Source organism: Cotesia typhae, unplaced genomic scaffold (genome assembly GCF_013202065.1).
Source record: "Cotesia typhae breed Kobodo isofemale line unplaced genomic scaffold, CoteBio_Ctyphae contig_48, whole genome shotgun sequence".
NCBI lineage: Eukaryota > Metazoa > Arthropoda > Insecta > Hymenoptera > Braconidae > Cotesia > Cotesia typhae.
The window spans coordinates 5,997,320-6,019,008 of NW_027423756.1; the positions used below are offsets into that span (position 1 = coordinate 5,997,320).

General features: G+C 30.7%; 5 protein-coding genes and 1 long non-coding RNA gene across 15 annotated transcripts; 2 read left to right on the forward strand and 4 right to left on the reverse strand.

Moving 5' to 3' along the window:
- Positions 1-32: 32 nt before the first annotated feature.
- Wdr82 (WD repeat domain 82) lies at positions 33-2,314 on the reverse strand. Its single transcript, XM_074246405.1, has one exon. It carries the CDS (start codon positions 2,016-2,018, stop codon positions 1,071-1,073), a length of 948 nt encoding a protein of 315 aa, XP_074102506.1. The 5' UTR covers positions 2,019-2,314; the 3' UTR covers positions 33-1,070.
- Positions 2,315-3,960: 1,646 nt separating this feature from the next.
- Kua (Plasmanylethanolamine desaturase Kua) lies at positions 3,961-9,463 on the reverse strand. 7 transcript variants are annotated; one of them, XM_074246412.1, is made up of 6 exons: positions 9,209-9,463; positions 8,520-9,099; positions 7,544-8,310; positions 7,031-7,242; positions 6,719-6,937; positions 3,961-6,640 (listed from the first exon to the last, which is right to left on the reverse strand). In XM_074246412.1, exons 3-6 carry the CDS (start codon positions 7,788-7,790, stop codon positions 6,380-6,382), a joined length of 939 nt encoding a protein of 312 aa, XP_074102513.1. In that variant the 5' UTR covers positions 7,791-8,310; positions 8,520-9,099; positions 9,209-9,463; the 3' UTR covers positions 3,961-6,379. The 7 variants fall into 7 exon arrangements, with proteins under 7 accessions (XP_074102513.1, XP_074102512.1, XP_074102511.1 ...); XM_074246411.1 differs by having other exon boundaries at positions 9,203-9,463; XM_074246410.1 differs by having other exon boundaries at positions 9,182-9,463.
- A 70-nt stretch (positions 9,464-9,533) lies between these two features.
- On the reverse strand, positions 9,534-13,345 carry LOC141529737 (uncharacterized). Its single transcript, XR_012479647.1, has 5 exons — positions 13,269-13,345; positions 12,508-12,714; positions 10,771-11,384; positions 9,810-10,653; positions 9,534-9,748 (listed from the first exon to the last, which is right to left on the reverse strand). It is a non-coding gene; the product is annotated as an uncharacterized LOC141529737 (long non-coding RNA).
- A 105-nt stretch (positions 13,346-13,450) lies between these two features.
- On the forward strand, positions 13,451-16,348 carry LOC141530107 (GTPase Obg). Of its 3 annotated transcripts, XM_074246987.1 has the most exons (7): positions 13,463-13,567; positions 13,699-13,884; positions 13,966-14,253; positions 14,847-15,083; positions 15,158-15,277; positions 15,362-15,700; positions 15,769-16,348. In XM_074246987.1, exons 3-7 carry the CDS (start codon positions 14,173-14,175, stop codon positions 16,300-16,302), a joined length of 1,311 nt encoding a protein of 436 aa, XP_074103088.1. In that variant the 5' UTR covers positions 13,463-13,567; positions 13,699-13,884; positions 13,966-14,172; the 3' UTR covers positions 16,303-16,348. The 3 variants fall into 3 exon arrangements, with proteins under 3 accessions (XP_074103090.1, XP_074103088.1, XP_074103089.1); XM_074246989.1 differs by lacking the exons at positions 13,699-13,884; positions 13,966-14,253 and having other exon boundaries at positions 13,451-13,567; XM_074246988.1 differs by lacking the exons at positions 13,463-13,567; positions 13,966-14,253 and having other exon boundaries at positions 13,699-13,739.
- Positions 16,286-20,313, reverse strand: Alars (alanine--tRNA ligase, cytoplasmic). Of its 2 annotated transcripts, none has more exons than XM_074246986.1 (3): positions 20,155-20,313; positions 19,913-20,065; positions 16,286-19,236 (listed from the first exon to the last, which is right to left on the reverse strand). In XM_074246986.1, exons 2-3 carry the CDS (start codon positions 20,054-20,056, stop codon positions 16,465-16,467), a joined length of 2,916 nt encoding a protein of 971 aa, XP_074103087.1. In that variant the 5' UTR covers positions 20,057-20,065; positions 20,155-20,313; the 3' UTR covers positions 16,286-16,464. The 2 variants fall into 2 exon arrangements, with proteins under 2 accessions (XP_074103087.1, XP_074103086.1); XM_074246985.1 differs by having other exon boundaries at positions 19,913-20,089; positions 20,155-20,310.
- Positions 20,314-20,540: 227 nt separating this feature from the next.
- Mrps25 (mitochondrial ribosomal protein S25) lies at positions 20,541-21,676 on the forward strand. The gene is made up of 3 exons (XM_074246991.1): positions 20,541-20,819; positions 21,123-21,229; positions 21,304-21,676. The coding sequence occupies exons 1-3, from the start codon at positions 20,683-20,685 to the stop codon at positions 21,594-21,596; spliced, it is 537 nt and encodes a 178-aa protein (XP_074103092.1). The 5' UTR covers positions 20,541-20,682; the 3' UTR covers positions 21,597-21,676.
- Positions 21,677-21,689: the final 13 nt, after the last annotated feature.

Sequence of the window (21,689 nt, forward strand, 5' to 3'; positions counted from 1 at the left end):
TTTACATAAACGAAAGGGCCAAAGGGTTTTACTTTTTTTTTTTTTCAACTTTTAGTTTATTTTGTTTTCTGCATTTAATCAACCGATTCATCGATTATTTCATTTTAAACAAATAACAATAAAATAGCTTTGGCTCGGAAATGGAAGTTTAGTTTACGAACTAGATTATTCCGGCAGTAATTTATCAAAGCAAATTAAGTGAATCGGTTGTTTGAACGACAATTATGAAAATTAACTTTGCAAATGTACAATTCTTTTTTTTTCTTTTTTCATTTTTTTTTATTTTTTATTTTTTTTATTTTTTTTTTTTTTGTAGCTGTTATGATAAGCACAGGTACACAGGAACATAACTATGTACACGGATACAAACATGTCAATACTAACGGTATTAATTTAAAGTTCAGTAACAATGTGACCGAAGATAATAAACTTATACCCACTATTTAAATAATATCGGTGTTGGTAGTGTCGATGTCAATGATGAAGATAACAAACCTATCTTTCTAAATTAAAAACAAAATATATCATATATATATATATATATATATATATATATATATATATATATATATATATATATATATATATATATATATATATATATATATATATATATATATATATTTTATATAATAAAATATTATAAATATAGGCAGCGCATTGTCGATCACGTTTCGGTGCGTGTGCTCTTAATTACACGCTTAGTAAAGTTCCTTACACTATTTAATTAAATTTATATATGTATATATGTATATATACGTATAAATATATATACGTATATAGATATATATTTATATTTATATTTATATAAAGAAAAAGAAAATTATATTACTCTTCATTCTCAGTATTTTCTCATCCTTTGATTAAGATGACGAGAAAGTCGTACAAACAATTATTACTTTATTCGTAAAAAATGCATCTTGTGTTGAAGTTTTTAGACAAGTAGTAACCGTATAAGTTAATTTAAATCCTTAATTATTCACAACAATTATACTTGCACTCCCTGTACCGATGAGATCCTGTTGTACTCGTATCGTGTATATTTATAAAATAAAACAAACATGTAAGTCTTACGCAGTGTCTTCGACAGTCGGCAACCAGAATGCCATGTTAGTACATGCTGATGCGAGCATCATATACTTTGGATTGAATTGAATACACTGCACAGGGGCTGGGTGATCACCATTTAGCACACAAACCTTGTACCCGGTGTCGGCATTCCACACGTGAACTCTTCCGTCCGTAGAGCCACTGAAAACGAATTGTGAGTCTGGACTGAAGCTAGCCTCAATGGCGATACCTTTGTTGTTGAGGTACCCCGCAAATGTCTGAAGAGGTGTCCCGTGAAATGCATCAATTAGACGTATAATGCTGCCATTTGTTGATATCAAAATAGTTTTGCCATCACGGCTGAATTTCAGTCCTGTCCAATCGCACTCTTTCTCTTGTGTCAGTTTAAAAGTGACAAAAGGTCCCTTGTCGAAGCTACGGAGGTCGTAGAGCTTTATACACTCGGAGTTTACACCCGCTGCAAATATGAGGCCCTCGGGGTCGTATGCCGCGACTGGTCGCCCGGAGACGTTCATCACTCCGTGACAGTTGGGTGACCTCAGGTCCCAAAGTCTGAGTGTTTTGTCGAGGGAACCCGAGAGAAAGGTGTCCTCTACAGGACTTATACACAAAGACACGACTTTCTTGGTGTGACCAGGAAAATATCTTATGTATTTATTGTCGTGTAAACTCAGGTAGCGTATTGTGTCATCGACCTTGGTACTGCTGTGTATTGCTGTGTTTTTAGCGTGAGTAAAGTGTATAAGATCCACACCGTACTTTTTGGAATTAACTGTACGCATTTGTGTCCCCTTTTCACAATCGTAAATCACTATTTGGTCATCTTCGGAGCAGGATATCAGTGTGTCACCACTTTGTGAAAAATCGATGCTATTTATTCGGTCCGAGTTCTCACGAAATATCTTGGCAACTTTAAAGCTCCTCACCACGTGGTCGACCAGCTTCATGGCTAGCTTTTGTTATTATTATCCTTATAACTGATGATTTTACAAATCAAAGGTGTCCCTTGTATCGGATAATAATAATAATATTAATATAATTATTATTTATATTAAAACTAGAAGAACTATTATTATTATTATTGTTATTCTTATTCTTATTATTGTTACTTTTGTGATACTGAAACTTTACTTATGATTATTGTATTGTCTTGATGTCGTTGTCGCAGCAGCCACCGACGCCGCGATTATTGTCCTTCCTCGTTGGTATCCTCACCCTCTCTTTCTCGCACTCCCTCCTTATATTCTCTTAAATAAATATATATATGTGTATACATGTGCATATATATATATATATATATATATATATATATATATATATATATATATATATATATATATGATGTATGATGTATGTATAGTTTATAGGTATGTATATTTTTGTTGGTGCCTATGTAGATGGAGATGCACATATATACACATGGGTATATATATATATATATATATATATATATATATATATATATATATATATATATATATATATATACGTATATATATAATGTGATGTCTCCCTCTTCTGTCGAATAATATTCTCAAAAGATTTAATTATCGTTGACGATTGGATTTAATACGATGACGCTTTGGTGACTGTATTGAGCATCCGCAATGAAAGTCTGTGGCGTCGGCACAGCCAGACGGCCTTGTTTTATTCAGATTGTTATTTTACAGGAAAAACTATACGTTGTGAGTGATTGTTGTGTGATAAAAGGGGTTGATTATCAAGAGTTAAAAAAAATCCCGGGCAAATGATCGCACTGTCGTTATCCAAAACGAACGCCGGTAATCTTATGCTCTATTACCGCCAATTTGTAACAAAACCACTGGGTCGACCAGCTGCAAAATTGTCACGACAAATGCCGAATAAAACAATGACAATGGGTTATTTTTCACGTCAAATAGATGTTCTCTTACCGCAAAACGACTCTCTTCTGATGTAAAAATCCATCGACAAAACCCATGCACGATGGTAGTCACTAATCCTTGCACGACAATGCTACCAACTGTTGTTACTTTACTATCTCATTGAAATTATTATCATTACTATTATTTACCAATAATGTGTACGTCTACTTCCACGTCACGCCCGCCATTTTTTATCCTCCGGTCGCGTGACTTTTTTATCTGCGTTAACGTTGGCGGGAAATTTTGAATTTAAATTTAGTAAATAACACTCAAGTTGACAGATATTAAAAATTTTTTTAGAATTTTGTAGATGACATTAAAGTTAGCAGTCACTTTACAATTTTTCAATTTTTTTTTTTAAATTACATTTTTAGTTCTTTAAAATTTCTAAATGTCAATTTTTTTTATAAATTTTTTTTTGCTATAATTTATTTGTTACAAAAATTTTTTAAATTATCAACTATCTGCTAAGTAAATTTTCATATTTTGTAGCAATTAAATTATAAAAAAAAAAATTTAATTAAAAAACTTCACATGTGAAAATTAATAAAAATTACAAATGAAAATTTTTAAAAGTATTTTTTTATTGTAATTGATTTGTTAAAAAAATATTTAAAATTGACAGCTGACCGCTAACTGCAATATTATATTTAGTAAACACATTCTATCAGACAAGATGATATTCAAGTTAGCTGTCACTTGACAATTTTTTAATTTTATTTAACAAAAAGATTTATTCCAAATAATTATTTTTAAAAAATTGCATTTTTTATTTTTTCTAATTTCTAGATGTCAATTTTTTTTGCCATATTTTATTTGGTATAAAATTTTTTTAATTATTAAATATGTGCTAAGTTAATTCTCATTTAGAACTTTTTTTCACTTGTTTTTATTTTTTTTTATTTTATTAATAATTAATAATTATTTATTAATTTACTTCAATAAAAAATAAAACAATTATTTCTAGATAAAAAAGTTTAAAAACTGCACTAATTTCATTTATTACACAAATTTTTGCTGTTTTACATGATTGTATATTATTATTATTGTTTTATTGTTCATAATGCTTGTAAAAGGCGCTCAATGGCATATTATACAGTTCGTTGTCGGCGGATGTGTTAAAATGCCATGTATTACAAATTTATTTTTTTTTATTACACTTATTGTTTTTATTTAAATAATTGTACCTTTTAATTAAGCAGTAATCAAGATAATTGAGCATCGAATTATAATTTTAATTGTTCAATTCCGTCTAGTACATAATTATATCACAAAAAGCTCAAGAGAATGCTTGTATAATATTTTACAATAAATTATCATCAATAAATAGCAGAGCGGATTTTGATAATGTGCTTTTGTTATGATTAAACGGTTCATAGATAAATTGAGGCGTGAAAATACAAGCACTTTAAAATTTTTTCATTGTAAAAAAATACACTTTTTGCTAAACGACTGGTAAATAATTCATTCTAACTCACATACACTACGTATACATTTTATCATTATTATTATTATTCAATCAATAACTTTAAAAGTAATAGCATTCTCTTATGTACAAATTTAATATATAGCTCTCTGCTAAATAATAAATAAATAAATAATTTCATTTTTGAGTATACAATCCATTGGTTTATATTCCTTAAACTCGGAGATTTTACTGCTTTTATTTTATATCTTTATAATTTATTTAATTAATTAAGTTTCTCCATTTAATTTTATTTTTATAGTTTCTCTAATAAATATTTTTCGATTTCTTATTATACTCAATAACAACAACGGTAATGCTTACAATAAACAAAAAAAAAAAAAAATTCGCATTTTTAAAATTATGATAAACATACATTATATATTTACTATAATAATAATTATCATTATTATTATTATTGATGTACATAGTTTTTTTTATCCAATAAGTTAAAACGCGACTCTGAATGAATTACATTGAATGAAAATAAAATATTAATAAATAATAACGATAAAAACATCAACTCTTTTAATCACTTAATTGTACGATGCATAGTTGTAATAATAATAATAATAATAATAACAATAAATTATCAAAATAGATTATCACACTGGTAGTAAATAATAATAATAATAATTACAATTCTTTCCACGCCGAAATTATATACGATTTGTTAGATTATAAATAAATAAGATTTAATTGTGTTGAAATTACTGAGGTATATTGTATATATTTAAATAGTTTTTAAGGACGGCGTGAATTATATTTTATGTATATTTAACTAGTTACTTAATATCGTTGATCTTATCTGTATATTTTTTTAAAAGCAACTTGTAAATGGCCATCAATCATTTGTGTATATTTTATTACAAAAGCTGCATCAATAAATTTATTTGTTTATTTTAACATTAAGTGTCGCTCAATAAATTCATATTATTGGTCCCCTGAACCTAAATCTTGTACTTAGTTATTTAATGCACAGCGTATTAAGCGTTTTTTCATTCTATTTTGTGGCATTTAAAATATTTGTGCTGAAGAAATATATAATATAATTAATACAATGTAGTGCGGAGCATTTGTGCAATTGATGGTACAATGAGTCCAATGATACTTGTTTAAATAATAGCAAGTGAGATGATTTGTTGAGGTTCAGGGAAATACTTAACTATGAAAAATTATTTTTTTTTTTTCCTTTGTCAACAAATCACTTATTTCAGGCATATTGTGCGACATTTTTTTTGGTGATAAAAAAAAATATATATATATGACTTTCTGTCCTTATAAACTGTATCAACGGAGTGTGCTCTGTTTTTAAGTCATTTTTAGTAATATTATTATTTTTTTTTCAATATAATAATTATGTATAAATATTGCCGTACTGTATCACTCTAAAATTCTTTTCTAAGGCCGTGGCTAATTCGCTTTATCTTGTGAAAATGTATATATCTTTTATAATATTTATAATATTTAATATTTTCAGCGTGATTTATTCACATAAATAAAGTTTGTTTTTCAAAATAAATACTCTACAAGTAAATCAAAAAATCATTAAGATTTTACATATATAATATAAATTACGAGTTGTAATTATTACCCTTTGGTTTATTAAAAAAATATTATCAACGTGTAAATGTTAAAAAGCACATTCGGCATTGCAATTACTTGAAATTGCAACTCTTTGTTAATGTGTATATTGCTTAGCTTTCTTTTACAATCAGAGTGCAATATTTTCCACACTTGGTAATTTAAAAAAAATATGTGCCTAAAGATAATTGTCCTCGGTGCAATAAAACACTTATAACTCCAAGTATGTTGAAGGGGACCGGCCCCGTCCGTGGCTTTGCGGATAACCTAGCGTAATTGTCTTTTTAGAAACAATCATATCGGATGTATACGCGATAATACACCACATTGATGATTGTAATAACATTGGTAACTTTCAAGATCGCTTTTGAGCCCATTTGAAATCATCAGCTCGGGGTTTGTAACCTGTTACGCTTTCAATAATTGTTTCAAGAATATACCAAAATCTCAATTTTTCTAACGGCCAGTTTAGCCAGCCAGTTGTAATACAAAAATACGTTTCATGTGGTGCAACATGGTGAACCCGATGATGTCTTCGCGGGAGAATTACTCGATGCTCTTGCAGCCATACCACCCACCCAGGTAATCCAAAATACGTATGAGACCACTTGTGAATCTACAAACAAATGATTAATTGGTAATTTTATTCTATTTTTATTTTCCGTAATATTATTATTAAAGAAGTAAATTTTACTTGATTAGTCATTGCTACAAATATAGCGAGCTGCCACCAATAGCAACTCCATAAAAATCTCTGCTGAATTTCCGGCTCGGGTAAAGTTAGAAAATCCCACGTGAGCTTACACAGTGCTGGAATAGTGACCATGAAATTATCGCCGTTTGTTTCGATGAAGTCATGTCTCGTTATACTTGTTGGATCTATATGATGCTCGCGAAATGGCCTCAAAAAATTCTGTGCAATAATAATAAAATAAAAAAACAAAATAAACATCTATTAATGAAGCTTACAAGCTTACAGTAATATCGATTGATTGATATGGCTTACTTTTCCAAGGATAGGCAACTCGACCGATCCCCACGTGTCTGCTGCCCAATGAACTAATCCAGAGATAAAGTCTGCTGTCACAATTCCACATAACGCGGATATTACTATTGAACTTAAATTCTCCAGTCTTAAACGTATTACAATAAAAAATGAATTTACTGCCATCAGCGTTATACAAATGCCTACGCAGATACATTCCTGCGTTCGTTTTCCTGTATATAAATTAATAAATAAATAAATAAATAGATGAATAATAAAAAAGTTTTCTATTAATTTAATGTAAAGATAAATTTTTAATGCATGATGATATGATATTAAATTTATAAATAGACGGTTAGATATGTGTAATTTAAGTATATTACGAATCATGCACGGTTTATATAACTATTGCTAATTCAAACTAGTTGTTTAATTAATATTACAAGTCATGATAGGAAAAAAAAAAATTATTTTTATGTAAAATTTTAATTCAATCAAAAAATAATTTTTTTATAACAAAAAAATAATTTTCACCTGTACTATATAAATTAGCTAATTCCCGAGCACCTTTGTGGTTAGGCCCCCATCTGGGAACAGTTCTATCATCAGGTAAAGTTTTTGTCGTTGTAATAACAGAATTGGCATTAGGGTCATCTTCGAGCATTGAATTTTCATAAATTTGCTGCTCCGTTTTAACAGGTGCTAAAAAATTGTTAGCCATAGTACAAGCAGTTGAGGCTGCTTTCTCTAAATGTTGGACACCCGTATTCATTGTTGTCATTTTCGTTGTTATATTGTACAAGTATGTGGCTATATTATATACATATATATACTTATAAATTAATAACTACGGCGATGAAATCATAACTGTTGTCTTCGATTCATTGACATTTAGTTGACATAAGTAAAAATTACCGTGTCTTATCATACCATGTCATTAATATTAAAAATCCAAGGACTGATAACAAGATGTTATCTCATTATTATTAGGCAAATAATAATAATAATAATAATAACAATAAATTTGTATATTTGTTACATTCCTCGTAATAAGGGCACTAGAGGTTTTGTTGAGCTGATGAAGAGGTACACTGACCGAGTGATCGTGCCGGTAATTCATCAGGTAAATGAAGCGACGACCCCGCAACGTGTCTATTATTTAAATGAAGGTCGTTGTCACGAACGTTACAAGTGTAACAGTTTGTTTGCGGCAACTCATCAACGCAATTAGATCCAGAATCATCTAGTATTTTTTACTTAAAAACAATTGTCATTCTTGTCGTCGTCATATGTTCGATTGTCTAAAACAAATAAACCAACAAACAAATTAATTATTACTCTTATCTTAATGATATCTAGATTGTGATAAATTTTGTATTTAATTAATTAAAACTTGTTGTTATTAAGACTTTGTTGTTACCACGACAAAAGTCCGGGAAATAATGTATGATACATGTTAAAAAATTTATCAACACACTGACTCTCACTCACTAATAATATAACTACTCACTAGAGTGTTGATGATTCAAATGAGTAATGCGTGTAGTAGATCTTTGAATGTGCGGGTGATTAAAGCTATCAACACACGTCTCATACACACCGTAAACCAAATACAATTGTGCTCTGCTTGTGTACTTGCACAGTTGACGATGTTTTGTGCGCATTCGCAGCCAATTAACTGTTCAAAAGCACGAAAAATAATAAGAGATTCAAGAAAAAATCAAGTACATGCAATGAATGAGTTTGATGTCTCAGTGAATTAAAACACTGCTCTACAATCTTGAAACTTCAAATTAAACATCATTGGCATTCTGTTCTATAAATAATAACGATAAATTCAATTGATCACACACCAGAGCACACTGCAATTAAGATTGAAGGAGATTACAGAGAAAATTGCAAGAAAAAAAAAAAAATAAATACTATAACTGACCTTGTGTTGTCTTTTACCCTTTAGGTAACGTAACTATCTTTATCTCATGTGTAACAAATCTTTAAATATATTTCAAACTGATGTATTATATAGGTACTTTTGTTTAACATTATTAAATGTCGTCAAAAATAATAATAAATCACTCTCTCCAGTTCACCTGATTAAAATTTTATATAAAATTATTTATTTTTATATTAAAAATATCGGAGCACATCTACGTCTATATATGTATATATTACGTATGTTATTATGTATATTACTCGCACTTATTTATGTTTGATCTTCTTTCTCTCACTGGGCTGTGCGAGTAGTCTAGTAATTTTGATGACACATTACGGCCCGGCGCCTCACTCAGTCGACGTCCAGTCCACGAGTTTTTAAGGGTAAATGTGAGATCGACGCCGTCTGCCGACGACGCCCTGCGTCGCGACGCCCGCAGCGCCGTCTCAAGGCGCAATACTCGTTTCATATTTGATTGTATAATTTCTCCGCTCCTTGTTTTTTTTTTTTTTTTTCATGTCCTGCAATTAAATTATTTAATTTAAAACGTCACGAATCCATTGTCCGGACAAAGAGTTACTTTTACTCATACTTATTAAATAAACTAAGCTTTAAAATAATTTATGATTACAGCTATTAAAGTTTAAGTCGTCAAAGGTTTCCTGTTCCGAAAGCAATAGCGGTTTTTAAGCTGTTAATGTGAATCAACTTGAATTAGACACTTGTAGAGCCTCTTTATCATATCCTCAAGAGCATTGAACTCAAATCAGCCGAGCTCGGTTTCATCTGGTTACCTCTGGTGAAAACTTTGTCAACAATCAGAATAATAAAAGTTTAGTTTAAATATATATACTAATCAACACTTACCCATTCCTAAGCTTTATTTACAGTAAGGTCATCACTCAGAACTTTGTATTTGATAGCAGCTAAACGTTAAAAACAGGAAGCTATAAGTTTGTTATCGATTCTACACGCGATTTTCACTTTATATGAACTTTTAACAATCAATAAGATTTAAATAACGTATGATTATCGTCTGAGTGAACACATATGATTCAAATATTTACTTGGTGTTACATTAATTCCATCATACTTAGCTTTTATTACGATATCACTGTCCTTGTAAATTTCTCAATGTCAATATTAAAGCCGCGGACTTCGTCTTATTAATTTTAAATTACAAAATCTTTTATCATTTTAACTCAATGACTTATTTTTCTTCAGTGCTTATTAAATCAAAGCATCAGGGGATTAAAATCAATTTCTCATCATAATCTATTAGACCTTGGCCTTAACGCTAAACACATTAATGATAAATTATTTTGATACGTGGTCATCATCATTAAAGCATCCTCTCTTGGGCATTTGCTACTGTGGTGTCGTTGGAGTTTTCAATTCAGAGCATGATTGATTCTCCATATTCTATCCTTTCAACATGAAACTCCAGTATCGTTACTTTTCCTCGTAAATAGAATCTCATATATATATACTATACGTACAACACAGGTCAATCGAGCAAGAAAACCATCGGCAAATATTTCATGAGTGTACCATACATACTAGAGACACGCTGATGTGTTTATGATGCTCCCGTAAATTAAATCGGTCCCTTGAAGTTTTCTTGAGCCCTTGTGGATTGCGTGTGTTTATACACAAACCATTCAATTTATTATTTTATAGCTCTCACAACAAAAGACTGGATTTCATGTACCTGCATTATAAAAACATACACACGTAAAGTAAATGTAAATTAAGTTGCGTAAAAAAAGTAATAGTGGAAGTAAACCAATTATTTATAAACTTGTATAAACAAATGAAAAACGCGTACCTATTATGTATATCTAACATGATATAAGTGGATCGATTGTCACGCTAGAATGAAAGATATCGATCGTCATTCTCACAAGTCGCTGTAACTTTACTTCAAATTCAACTTCATTTGTTATTCACTCAGCTAATCAATTATTGAATAATGCGTTATTTTTATGGTATATTTATTGCAGATATATTTACCCAACATTTTTTGGAGTCTTGTTGTAATTAGATTTTATTGTTTTGTAAACATAAAACCCTTATTCCATTATTCTGAGGTAAAAATCAAATAAAAATCACTTGTGAGCCACTTGCATATTATATTTACTTCAAATTGATTAAATATAAGCATCCGTCAAGATGTAGCTCAGTGTATGTGTAAGTAAAATATTCTAAAAGTAGTTTCATTCATTTTTGCTCTCTGCATAACTTTGAATTCATATGCGGTTTTATCTAACGTTACTCATGTATATAATAATTACGCACGCAGGTATCCGTCATATCGTCACTATATGTTTGTATGTATGTATGTATCATGTATACATGCCTGGCATTGCTTCAATATCACCGTAATCGACTTGAAAAATAATTAAAGCATCTGTTGACTCCAATTTTAATTATGCGAATTCTCTGCAGAAAAAAAAAAGTAAAGATAAATATGTATGAAACTACAATTAACTTATAATTAGCATGATAAACAATTAAATTATCACCAAAGTCAAATTGAGATGTTCGGCTTGATTTAATAATACTGAAGTTGACAGATATTAAAAATTTTTTTTAGAATTTTATAGCAATTAAATTATCAAAAAAAAAAATTTAATTAAAAAGTTTCACATGTGAAAATTAATAAAAATTACAAGTGAAAATTTTTAGAAGAATTTTTTTACTGTAATTAATTTGTTAAAAAAATTTTTTAAATTGACAGCTGACCGCTAACTTCAGTATTACTTGATTTAATATATTATGACAATAGATAATTAATTATGAGGTTGAAGTTAGCAGACACTTGACAATTTTTTGATTTTCCTTGAAAAGTAAACTAGGCATAGAAAATTATTTATAAAAATCTCATTTATAATTTTTCAGAGCTTCTAAAGATGAAATTTTTAACTAAAATTTTCTTCCTATAATTTGTTTGTTAAAAAAATTCTTAAAATCATCAGATATCTCTCAATTTCAGCATTATAATTAATTGGTATATGAATAAATCTAGAAGATAAAATTATTTAACATTTGGATTGCGAATGATGTTGTCAAGAACCTTGTACGGTCTGCGGTAATTCTAAGGAAGATGAATTTAACACGAAGGTCACTGTCGATGTATTTGCGTCAAGATGTTAGATGTTGATCTGATGCTTGACACTTTTATTTATCGAACCATGTATAAGAGATGAATGTTTTGTAGACAATGCCAACCACGATCGATGTCATATAATTTATGATGGTCTAGACAATTAATAATTGTGTGCAGGTTCAAATTTTTTGATCAAACGGGCGTCATTACTCATTAACTTATCGCATGTCCTCGAAGGAACTGTAAAGTATAATTGTAATATTATATTATTCGATATTTTAGGTAGGAATATAAAATGTAATGTTGAGTCTTTCCCTCACGTATATCACTGAAATTGATAAATAATATAGAATATAAAATGCAGTCGGAATTGAGTTTTACACAAAGGTCAGCTCATTGATTTGATTAATTTTTAATTGAGATGTAGAAGATTGAATGAAAAAAAATCACACCCACCTGTTTTCATATTTACTTTTTTATTATTATCAATCATAGTCAAATAATAAATCGCTTGTTCTTCATATTAATCCAACGGCAGACGTCTTATTTAAATGTTATAACATATATAGATTATCGCCGACATTTTTTAAACCCCAGCAATGGAGCAGGGAAGGAAAGTAAATGATTAGTCCGAAATTTAATAATACTGAAGTTAGCAGTTAGCTGTTAATAAAAAAAATTTTTTTAATAAATCAATTACAATAAAAAATGCATCTAAAAATTTTCACTTGTAATTTTTATTAATTTTTACATGTGCAACTTCATGATATTAAAATTAGCTGTCACTTGCCAATTTTTTAATTTTCTTTAACAAAAAAATTTTAATTTATTAAAATTTCTACAAGTCCATTTTTTTAATAATTTTTTTTTGCTATAATTTATTTCTTAAAAAAAATTAAAACAACTGTGAAGTGACAGCTAAATTTAATGAGAATCAATTTAGCAGATAATAATTAATTAAAAAAATTTTTGTAATAAATAAATGATGACAAAAAAAAATAAGAATAAAAAATTGACATCTAGAAAATTAAAAAAGTAAAAATTCAATTTTTCAGAATTAATTTTTCGGAGCAAATTTATTTAATAAAAAAAATAAAACAATTATAATAGTGACAGCTAACTTTAATGTTATCTAAATTTAATGTCATTGCAACTTCTTAATTTAATTTTTTTTATAATAATTTAATTGCTATAAATATCTAAAAAAATTTTTATACCTGTCAACTTCAGCATTATGAAATTTAATATTAATTAAACATTCTTTTTATACGGGACATATTTTCCCCAAGTTAATCAGTGGAATAATAAATAATTAATGAGAGAAAACGCGGGAAAATTTAGGAAATGTCAAGTGTCTAAACTCACGGAAAAAATAGTAGTTTAGTTTTGTAAATAATGGCGCCACTGTACGGACAACATGTCCATGCTTTCAATTCTTCAAAATTGTCAATAATAATGAAAGAAGTTTTTTAATAAATTTTTTTACATTTTTTATTATCACTAAATAAAATTGGAGGTTTGTAAAAATAATTTGGATTTGACGTTTATTAATGTTAATTTTAAATAATAAGATCTTTTAATAAATTAAATTAAAAATTAAATTCTGTACTAAAATTGTAGTTTGTTTCTAATTATCCAAAATTTTAGGAATAAAAATGAGATTATCAATCTTTAATGAAAATGACAAGGTATTACTTTTGGGAGAAGGTAATTTTTCATTTTCAGTTGAGTTGTTTCAACATAACCTAAAAGTATCACTTACCGCAACATGCTACGAAAGCGAACCAATAAGTGAATCTGCTGAAAAAAATATTGAATATTTAAAAAATAATGGTTCGTACTGGGAGTTATGATTTAAACGATATTTCTGGTTGTTCTGATAGCGAAACCGTGGTTTTTTTTTTTTTATTTCAGGAGTTAGTATTTTATTAGGAGTTGATGCAATGGAACTTGAAGACCACCCTGGACTTAAAATTCAAAAATTTGCAAAAATAATATTCAATTTTCCTCACGTTCTAAGCAAGATGCGGTTAGACTTGAATCGGAGTTTGCTGCAGAATTTTTTCCAGTCAGCTGGAAATATATTAGAGCCAAGCGGGTTGATTTTAGTGACCCTATGCAATGGCCAGGGTGGAACTTGTTACGATAAACCCCAAAGACTGTGGAGCGATTCATGGAAAATCAAAGAAATGGCAGCCCATGGTAATTTTATTTTGACAGCTGTCGAACCGTTTGTAACGAGTCATTTCCAGAATTATTCTAGTACTGGATTTCGAGGGCAAGACAAGTGGTTTTTCATGGATTCGGCTCTTACCCATGTATTTCGACAAGCAGATCCTTGTTTTCTCGAACAGTTGAAACCTGATCAGTCAATTGATTCAACCAATTCAAATTCATACGTGCGGTGGAGTGATCTAAATCCTGATCGTAAAGAAATTTTCGGTCCTCCCGATTTTACTTTCGATTTAACATTAATAGTGACTGAAAATATTGACGAACCTCTTTTTTATATTGTTTTATATAATTACTTTGGGCGTATTATTAAAAATGTCGAATTTATTCGCCACTATAAATTTCCCGACACAGAAAAAATATCGTTAACTTACAGAATAACTTATCAGTCAGATGAAATACCGTTGTATCGTAAAAGAGTAATTGAGATTCACGAAAATATTATAACTAAATTCCTAGAAGATACCCTCGATGTAAAATTCTCTAGATAATAATAAATGTAATTTAAACAATAAAAACTATCTGTGTATCAATTTTTTTAAAACAAACGCTATTTGTTTCAGATGCAGTCCTTTCGTCGTATTGGCATTTCAACAATAAGAAATACGATCCGCAAACATCCTCTTCGCAGTACTGTTATACCTAAACATGAGATTGTAAACAGAAATATTTTATTCCGCGGAGTTCATTGTTCTGCGTGTTTATTTACCAACACTGAAGAACCCGTAGTTACGGCTTTAAGGAGCAGAAAAAGAAAATCTCAAACAAATAACTATCTACAGTTCACTGATATCAAAGCAGTAATTTATTTTACATAAATAATGATAAATTGATTGAAGCAATAACATTAATAATTAATTTATTATGGTGCTAGCTCAAAGTCATTGGAGGTTCCGGCGGAGATGGACATATATCTTTTCTCCAGCTGTTTATGAACGAAAAGGCTGGGCCTGACGGCGGAGACGGTGGTCATGGTGGTCATGTAATTTTTGAAGTACGTGAGACTATTTACTGTAATTATTTATAGTTAATATTTTTTGTTTTTTTGTATTAATATTTTAAAAAAGAATTTTATTAGGCTACGAAGGATGTGAAGGATTTGACGCATGTTCCAAGTCAAGTTCGCGCTGAGAATGGTGAAACTGGCTACCCAAAAAATTGCACGGGAAAAAATGCTCGTCATAATGTAATTAAAGTTCCTGTAGGTACTATTGTGCGTGATCCAGAGGGACATATTTTAGCGGACTTGAATGAAGATGGAATGATGTTCGTAGCAGCCCGTGGTGGAGCTGGAGGTCATGGAAATGCTTTTTTCTGTTCCGACGTCCACCAAGCGCCAAAGATTGCTGAGATTGGTGCTACAGGAGAAGATAAACAGTATTTGCTTGAGCTCAGAAGCATGGCTAATGTTGGATTGGTGAGAATTTTTTTAGTAAATAATAAATTGAATTTTAAGTGGATTATAAAAAATATCCAATGTTGTAGATTGGTCTTCCAAACGCGGGCAAAAGCACATTATTGCGAGCAATTTCAAGAGCGAGGCCCAAAGTAGCGCCTTATCCTTTTACAACTTTACGACCTCATCTAGGAATGGTTCTTTATGATGATTATGAACAAATAGCTGTTGCAGATTTGCCTGGTCTCATTGAAGACTCTCATAAAAACCGAGGATTAGGTATTATGTTTTTAAAGCATGCAGAACGATGTGCCGCTTTGATATTTATACTTGATTTAACCGCTGATGAGCCCTGGGAGCAGTTTAATATCCTTCGAAATGAAATAAATCAATTCAGCGCAACATTGTGTGATAGACCTATTCTAATTATTGCTAACAAAATAGATGTGCCAGGAACAGAAGAAAAATTAAAGAAGCTTAAAGAAAAATTAAATTTACCAATTATTCCTATTTCAGCAAAAGTAGGTATTAATATCACGACACTTCTAAAAGAAATTCGCAAACTATATGATAAAGAAGTTGAGGAAAAAAATACCAAAATGTTAATTCAAAAAGAAGAATGATTTGTATTTTTATTATAAATATATGATATAAAAATTAACAAATCTATTAAGTTTTTTTTTTTTTTCAAAAACACGTGAAAAATTTTTTAAATTTGATTACAATTAACATTTTGCAAATTAATTATTTTTCAGTGGATGTAAAATTTAAAAATTCCTAATAAATTAATTACCAAGCTTTGAAGAAGCGTATTCCCTTGCAATTTTCATGGCTTCTTTGAGACATGAATAGTTGGAGCCAGAAGCTTGCGCAGCTTCAGCTTTACCGCCACCTTTTCCTCCAATCAACGACACGATTGCCTGGATCCACTCATTGGCAGTCAAGCCTTTTTGAACCGCTTCCTTAGGTACTGACGCAAGGGCAAAGATCTTCTTAGTGTCTTCATCAATTGAGAAAAATAAAGCACTTGTACTAGGCGACAGAGTTCTGACTTTTTTTAGAGCAGAATCGAGAGCTTTAGTATTATTGTAAGCCTGAAACTCTTCGACTAATACAGGTGTGCCTGCTTTATCTTCGATAATCAGCGTTGCTTTTTCCAGTACACTGGTCGCAACCGCAGCTTTAGCTTGACGTTCCCGATCATCCAAAGTTTTCTTCATTCCATTGAGCTTCACTCTCAGAGTATCTTTTTTCCAAGCAGCTATCGTAGCTTGTGAAACATCATTCAACAGCTCAAGAATATTCTTCGTGTGTTCTTTAGTAAATTTAAACTCCTTGTCATTGGCCATATTTTCTTCGATAGCGTTGACCCGGTTCTGCAAGATTTCAGCTTTCTTAAGAGCTTTTGCAGCTTCCGGACCAGTTAAAGCGACGATTCTGCGGATTCCCTTAGCGATTGCTTCCTCAGAAGCAATAACAAAATCTCCAATGTGTCCGGTGTAGTGTAGATGTGTACCTCCACAGAATTCAACGCTGGTAGTCATGGCTGCAGGCCCAAGAGGATTTTTCTCCAGCTCTTCAATCGGTACACCCATACTAACTATTCTCACAGGATCTGGATAAGTCTCTTCAAACATTGCTCGTAATCCTTGAATAGTCTTAGCTAAGCCCAGTTTACTTTCTCTAGCATAAATTTTTCTATTATTTTCTATTAAGTCTACAGTCGATTCTTCAACGCTTTTGATGTCTTTCGTCGCCATAGCACCTTTGTTTGTAAAATCAAACCTCAGTCGGTCGGGAGCAACGAGTGATCCTTTCTGGTCAGCCTCAGTGCCGAGGACTTTTCTCAAGGCAAAGTTGAGTGCATGAGTTGCAGAGTGGTTACTCATTATAAGACGTCTTCGAGCAGTATCGATGTTTAGCTGCAATTTATCACCCTTCTTCAGGACTCCAGTACCCACCGTACCGATGTGAAGAACGTAACCACCACGTACTTGAACATTTGTCACACGAATCTCAGTACTATCATCTTGATTACTAGATTCTTTTACTAAAAACCCTTCGTCGTAAATCTGACCTCCCTGTTCAGCATAAAAGCAAGTTTTGTCCAGTAAAATTCCTACCTCTTCTCCTGGTAATGCTTCTTCAACAAATTTCTTAGCGCGCCTCATTGCTATCACAGTACCTACACACAATTCAAATGTATACTCGGAGTTTTTATCATCCGTCGAAGTATAATTGTATTTAAAGGAGTCATCTGTAGGAGGAATGTTCATTTTCTGTAATTCTGTAATTGCATGAACATCAAGGTTTATCTGATCATCTACACCCCCAGCTTTACTTTGAGATGCAAGCTGAGCTGCTTTTTTAGCTTCTTCATAGCCGATCATGTCAACTTCCATGCCTTTTTCCTCTGTCATCAATTGTGTGAGGTCAACAGGGAATCCATAAGTATCGTAAAGACGCCAGGCAACATCTCCTGGAACAACTTTAGCGTTGTCTAGTTTGGCAATAGTACGGTAAAGAAGATTACGTCCTCGAGATAATGTTTTCAAAAATTGGGTTTCTTCTTCATTAATAATGTCAATAATAGATTGGGGATCTTTCTTCAATTCCGGAAAAACATCACCGAGCAAACTTACGACTACCGTGACTAGAGATCCGAAAAAACCAGGCTTTGCATTTAGTTTTTCAGTCGCATAACGAACAGCACGACGCAAAATTCTTCTCAATACATATCCTCTTCCGGTGTTGTCTGGCATTCCTCCATCAGCTAAGGCGACGGTAATGGTACGTGCATGATCAGCCAGCACACGATACGCCATGTCTATTCCGTCTTGATCTTCTTCGGCCACTTTCCCCGTATAAGGTCGCGCTCCTGTGCCACTTTGAATTGCTTGGAACAGCGGCATGAACAAGTCAGTGTCGTAATTAGCACGCTTGTTTTGAATAACAGAAACCAAACGCTCTAGACCCAGACCACAATCGATATGTTTCTTCGGCAAATTACGGAGACTCCCATCGGACTCGCGATTGAACTGAATAAACACAAGGTTCCAGATTTCTAAAACATCTGGGTCATCCATGTTGACCAAGTGAGCGGCTTCTCGGCCACCAATGCGATCGTAGTGCAATTCGCTGCATGGACCACACGGCCCAGTCTCTCCCATTTCCCAAAAATTATCTTTCATACTTCCTGGCAAGATGTGGGACTCTGGAACTCCTACTGACAGCCACAGCTGTCTGCATTCCTCATCTGGAGCGAGGTTCGCTTTTTCATCTCCGCCGAAATAGGTAACGTACAATCTATCTGCTGGCAGCTTCATCATCTGCGTCAAAAATTCCCAAGCCCAAGTACATATTTCTTTTTTAAAGTAGTCTCCGAAAGACCAGTTGCCCATCATTTCAAAAAATGTGTGATGATAGACATCTTTGCCTACGTCATCTAGATCGTTATGCTTTCCTCCAGCTCTAATACATTTTTGAGAGTTTACTACTCGCACCCATTTTGCCATGTCGCTGTTTGGATCCACGGTACCCAAGAAAATGGGCTTAAACTGCAATTAAAAATAAAACTATAATTTTTATCTAAAAATAATAATTTGTAGTCTTTTTTTAAGTTAGAAATATTACATTAAAGTTAGCAAAGACAATTTTTTTATTTTTCTTGAAAAATAAATTAAGTATAGAAAATTATTTTTAAAAAATCTCATTTAGAATTTTTTTAGAGCTTTTACAAATGGAATTTTTTTAATAAATTTTTCTATGAAAATAAAGTTAGCCGACATCTAAAAATTTTTACAATTTTTTTTATTAAAAAAATTATTACAAAAAAATAAAAAAAAATTTTTTTTCATTTGTAAAAAACTTCAAAAACTACAAGTGCAATTTTTAAAAAATTTTTTTTAGTTCCAATTTAATAAATTGATTATTATTGTAATTTTTCTTGCTATAATTTATGAAAATTAAGTTAGCCGACATCTAAACTTTTTTAGAATTTATTTTATTAATAAAGTTATTATTACAAAAATTTCAAAAGAAAAAATTCTACGTGTAAAAAATTTGAAAAACTACACGTGCAATTTTTTAAAAATATTTTTTTTTGTCAATTCAATTAATAAAAAAAAAAATTTTTTTCACTGTCGGCTAATTTTAGTTTCATTATAATTTATCTGTTAAAAAAATTCTAAAATTCATCAGATGTCTCCAAGTTCAGTATCATAAAAAATATACCTGGTTCATTCCAGCATTGGCAAACAATAAAGTTGGATCATCATGAGGAATTGTAGAGCTTGAATGGACATATTCGTGATCTTTTCCCTTAAAGAAATCGATGTAAGCCTGGCGAATTTCTTTAGCAGTCATTGATTCACCCATCTTGATAACCTGACGTACAAGTGTTATTTATTTCTATTCACAAACATATTGAATTTTAAAAAATATTTACTGGGTTAAAATTAAATATAAAATATTACCTGGATCAATAAGATGATGTAACAATTTTGTTAATTATTAATTAATGTTTAAAAATTTTTTCGTAACAGCTGGTTCGCAGAAAGTGCAGCAGAGAAAGGTGGCTGAGATTTTATTTATTCAGCGCATACAAAAATCAGCCCGGTCACATACACGTGTATGTTCCAAGTTTCGCTCCGTACACGAAAAACTTATACTAGTTCATTAACAGTGTGTTGGTTGTGTAGTACATATTCATGCATACTGACAGCGCCACCAAAAAGGCGATTGGCGTTTTTGAATGCTAGAGGAACACTAAAGCATACACAATACCTATGTACTATTAAAGTAGTATGTGTGTGCACGGAGCAAACAAATGTGGAGCACTGTCATTAGTCTTTCATATGCTGTTTGTATGTAAATGTTAAAATGTTAGTGAGGTTCAATTGAGTCCGTCGGTAAAATCGGACATAACCCTAAAGTTGACAGAAAATTTAGTATTGGATCGTGTGTTTAGTTAATAAAAAATTGGATAAATAAATAATTTAAAAATGCCGTTCATGATAGGAGCAGCTCCTATAAGGAGAACAATGAAATATTTAAATGCTGGAAAATTGGCGTTAAAAAATGACATCCAAGTATTTTCAATCAATTACAATACACACGGTGCACATCATCAAGGAGCAAAGTAAAATTTTATTTACCATTTATTTTTTTTAATAAAAAAAATATAATGCTAATCAATAAATATTATAATAATAATCATAATGCTGAAGTTAGCCGTCAGCTGTCAATTTTAAAAATTTTAATAACAAATCAATTACAATAAAAAAATCCTTCTAAAAATTTTCACTTGTAATTTTTATTAATTTTCACATGTGAAACTTTTTAATTAATTTTTTTTTTAATAATTGCATTATTATAAAATTTTAAAATAATTTTTAATGTCTGCCAACTTCAATGTCATTAATAATCAAATTATTTATTACAGGGATTTTATCTTTTGGTATGTTCCACAAGTTCAATACAGAAATCCTGATGTACAAATTATTTCAATTAAAAATTTGACTCCTTCACCATTTATCACATGTTACTATGGTATGTATTTATGAAAATCAATCTGACAAGTATTTTTGATTCAATATGATTAATTTTTATTTAAATCATTGTAGCAAATGGGAAAAAGATGTTGATTGATATTGAAAGCAGAACTAAAGAAGAAATCATAGAACATTTAATAAAAGTCGTTGGCAAAACGCAAGATGTGCTGGAAAAAGAGACAGCTGCAGCTGAGAAAAAAATAAATCCAGCCAACTTTGGTAATGGTTGTCCTAGACATTGTATATGTGAAATACCTGGACAATTACCTTGTCCTAGTGTTGTACCATTACCTTTCCACATGAGAGGAAAGTATAAATATAATCCAGATTTACTGGCCGAAGTTATGGAAAAAATGAAAAAATAAGTTATTCTTAGTTGATAAGCGTTTATATGTTAATTGTAATGATAATAATAATATTAATAATAATAATAATGATTAAAATTCGTTTTTTTGAAA

Coding starts and splice junctions, on each gene's coding strand:
- Alars (XM_074246986.1), bottom strand. CDS start 20,056: ATGGGTGAATCAATGACTGCTAAAGAAATTCGCCAGGCTTACATCGAT. Junction 19,237..19,912: donor CCAATGCTGGAATGAACCAG/GTATATTTTTTA, acceptor TTTTAATTGCAG/TTTAAGCCCATTTTCTTGGG.
- Mrps25 (XM_074246991.1), top strand. CDS start 20,683: ATGCCGTTCATGATAGGAGCAGCTCCTATAAGGAGAACAATGAAATAT. Junction 20,820..21,122: donor GCACATCATCAAGGAGCAAA/GTAAAATTTTAT, acceptor TATTTATTACAG/GGATTTTATCTTTTGGTATG. Junction 21,230..21,303: donor ATTTATCACATGTTACTATG/GTATGTATTTAT, acceptor AAATCATTGTAG/CAAATGGGAAAAAGATGTTG.
- LOC141530107 (XM_074246987.1), top strand. CDS start 14,173: ATGGCCAGGGTGGAACTTGTTACGATAAACCCCAAAGACTGTGGAGCG. Junction 15,278..15,361: donor GTGGTCATGTAATTTTTGAA/GTACGTGAGACT, acceptor GAATTTTATTAG/GCTACGAAGGATGTGAAGGA. Junction 15,701..15,768: donor GCATGGCTAATGTTGGATTG/GTGAGAATTTTT, acceptor CCAATGTTGTAG/ATTGGTCTTCCAAACGCGGG.
- Kua (XM_074246412.1), bottom strand. CDS start 7,790: ATGACAACAATGAATACGGGTGTCCAACATTTAGAGAAAGCAGCCTCA. Junction 7,243..7,543: donor AGCTAATTTATATAGTACAG/GTGAAAATTATT, acceptor ATTTATATACAG/GAAAACGAACGCAGGAATGT. Junction 6,938..7,030: donor AGTTGCCTATCCTTGGAAAA/GTAAGCCATATC, acceptor ATTATTGCACAG/AATTTTTTGAGGCCATTTCG.
- Wdr82 (XM_074246405.1), bottom strand. CDS start 2,018: ATGAAGCTGGTCGACCACGTGGTGAGGAGCTTTAAAGTTGCCAAGATA.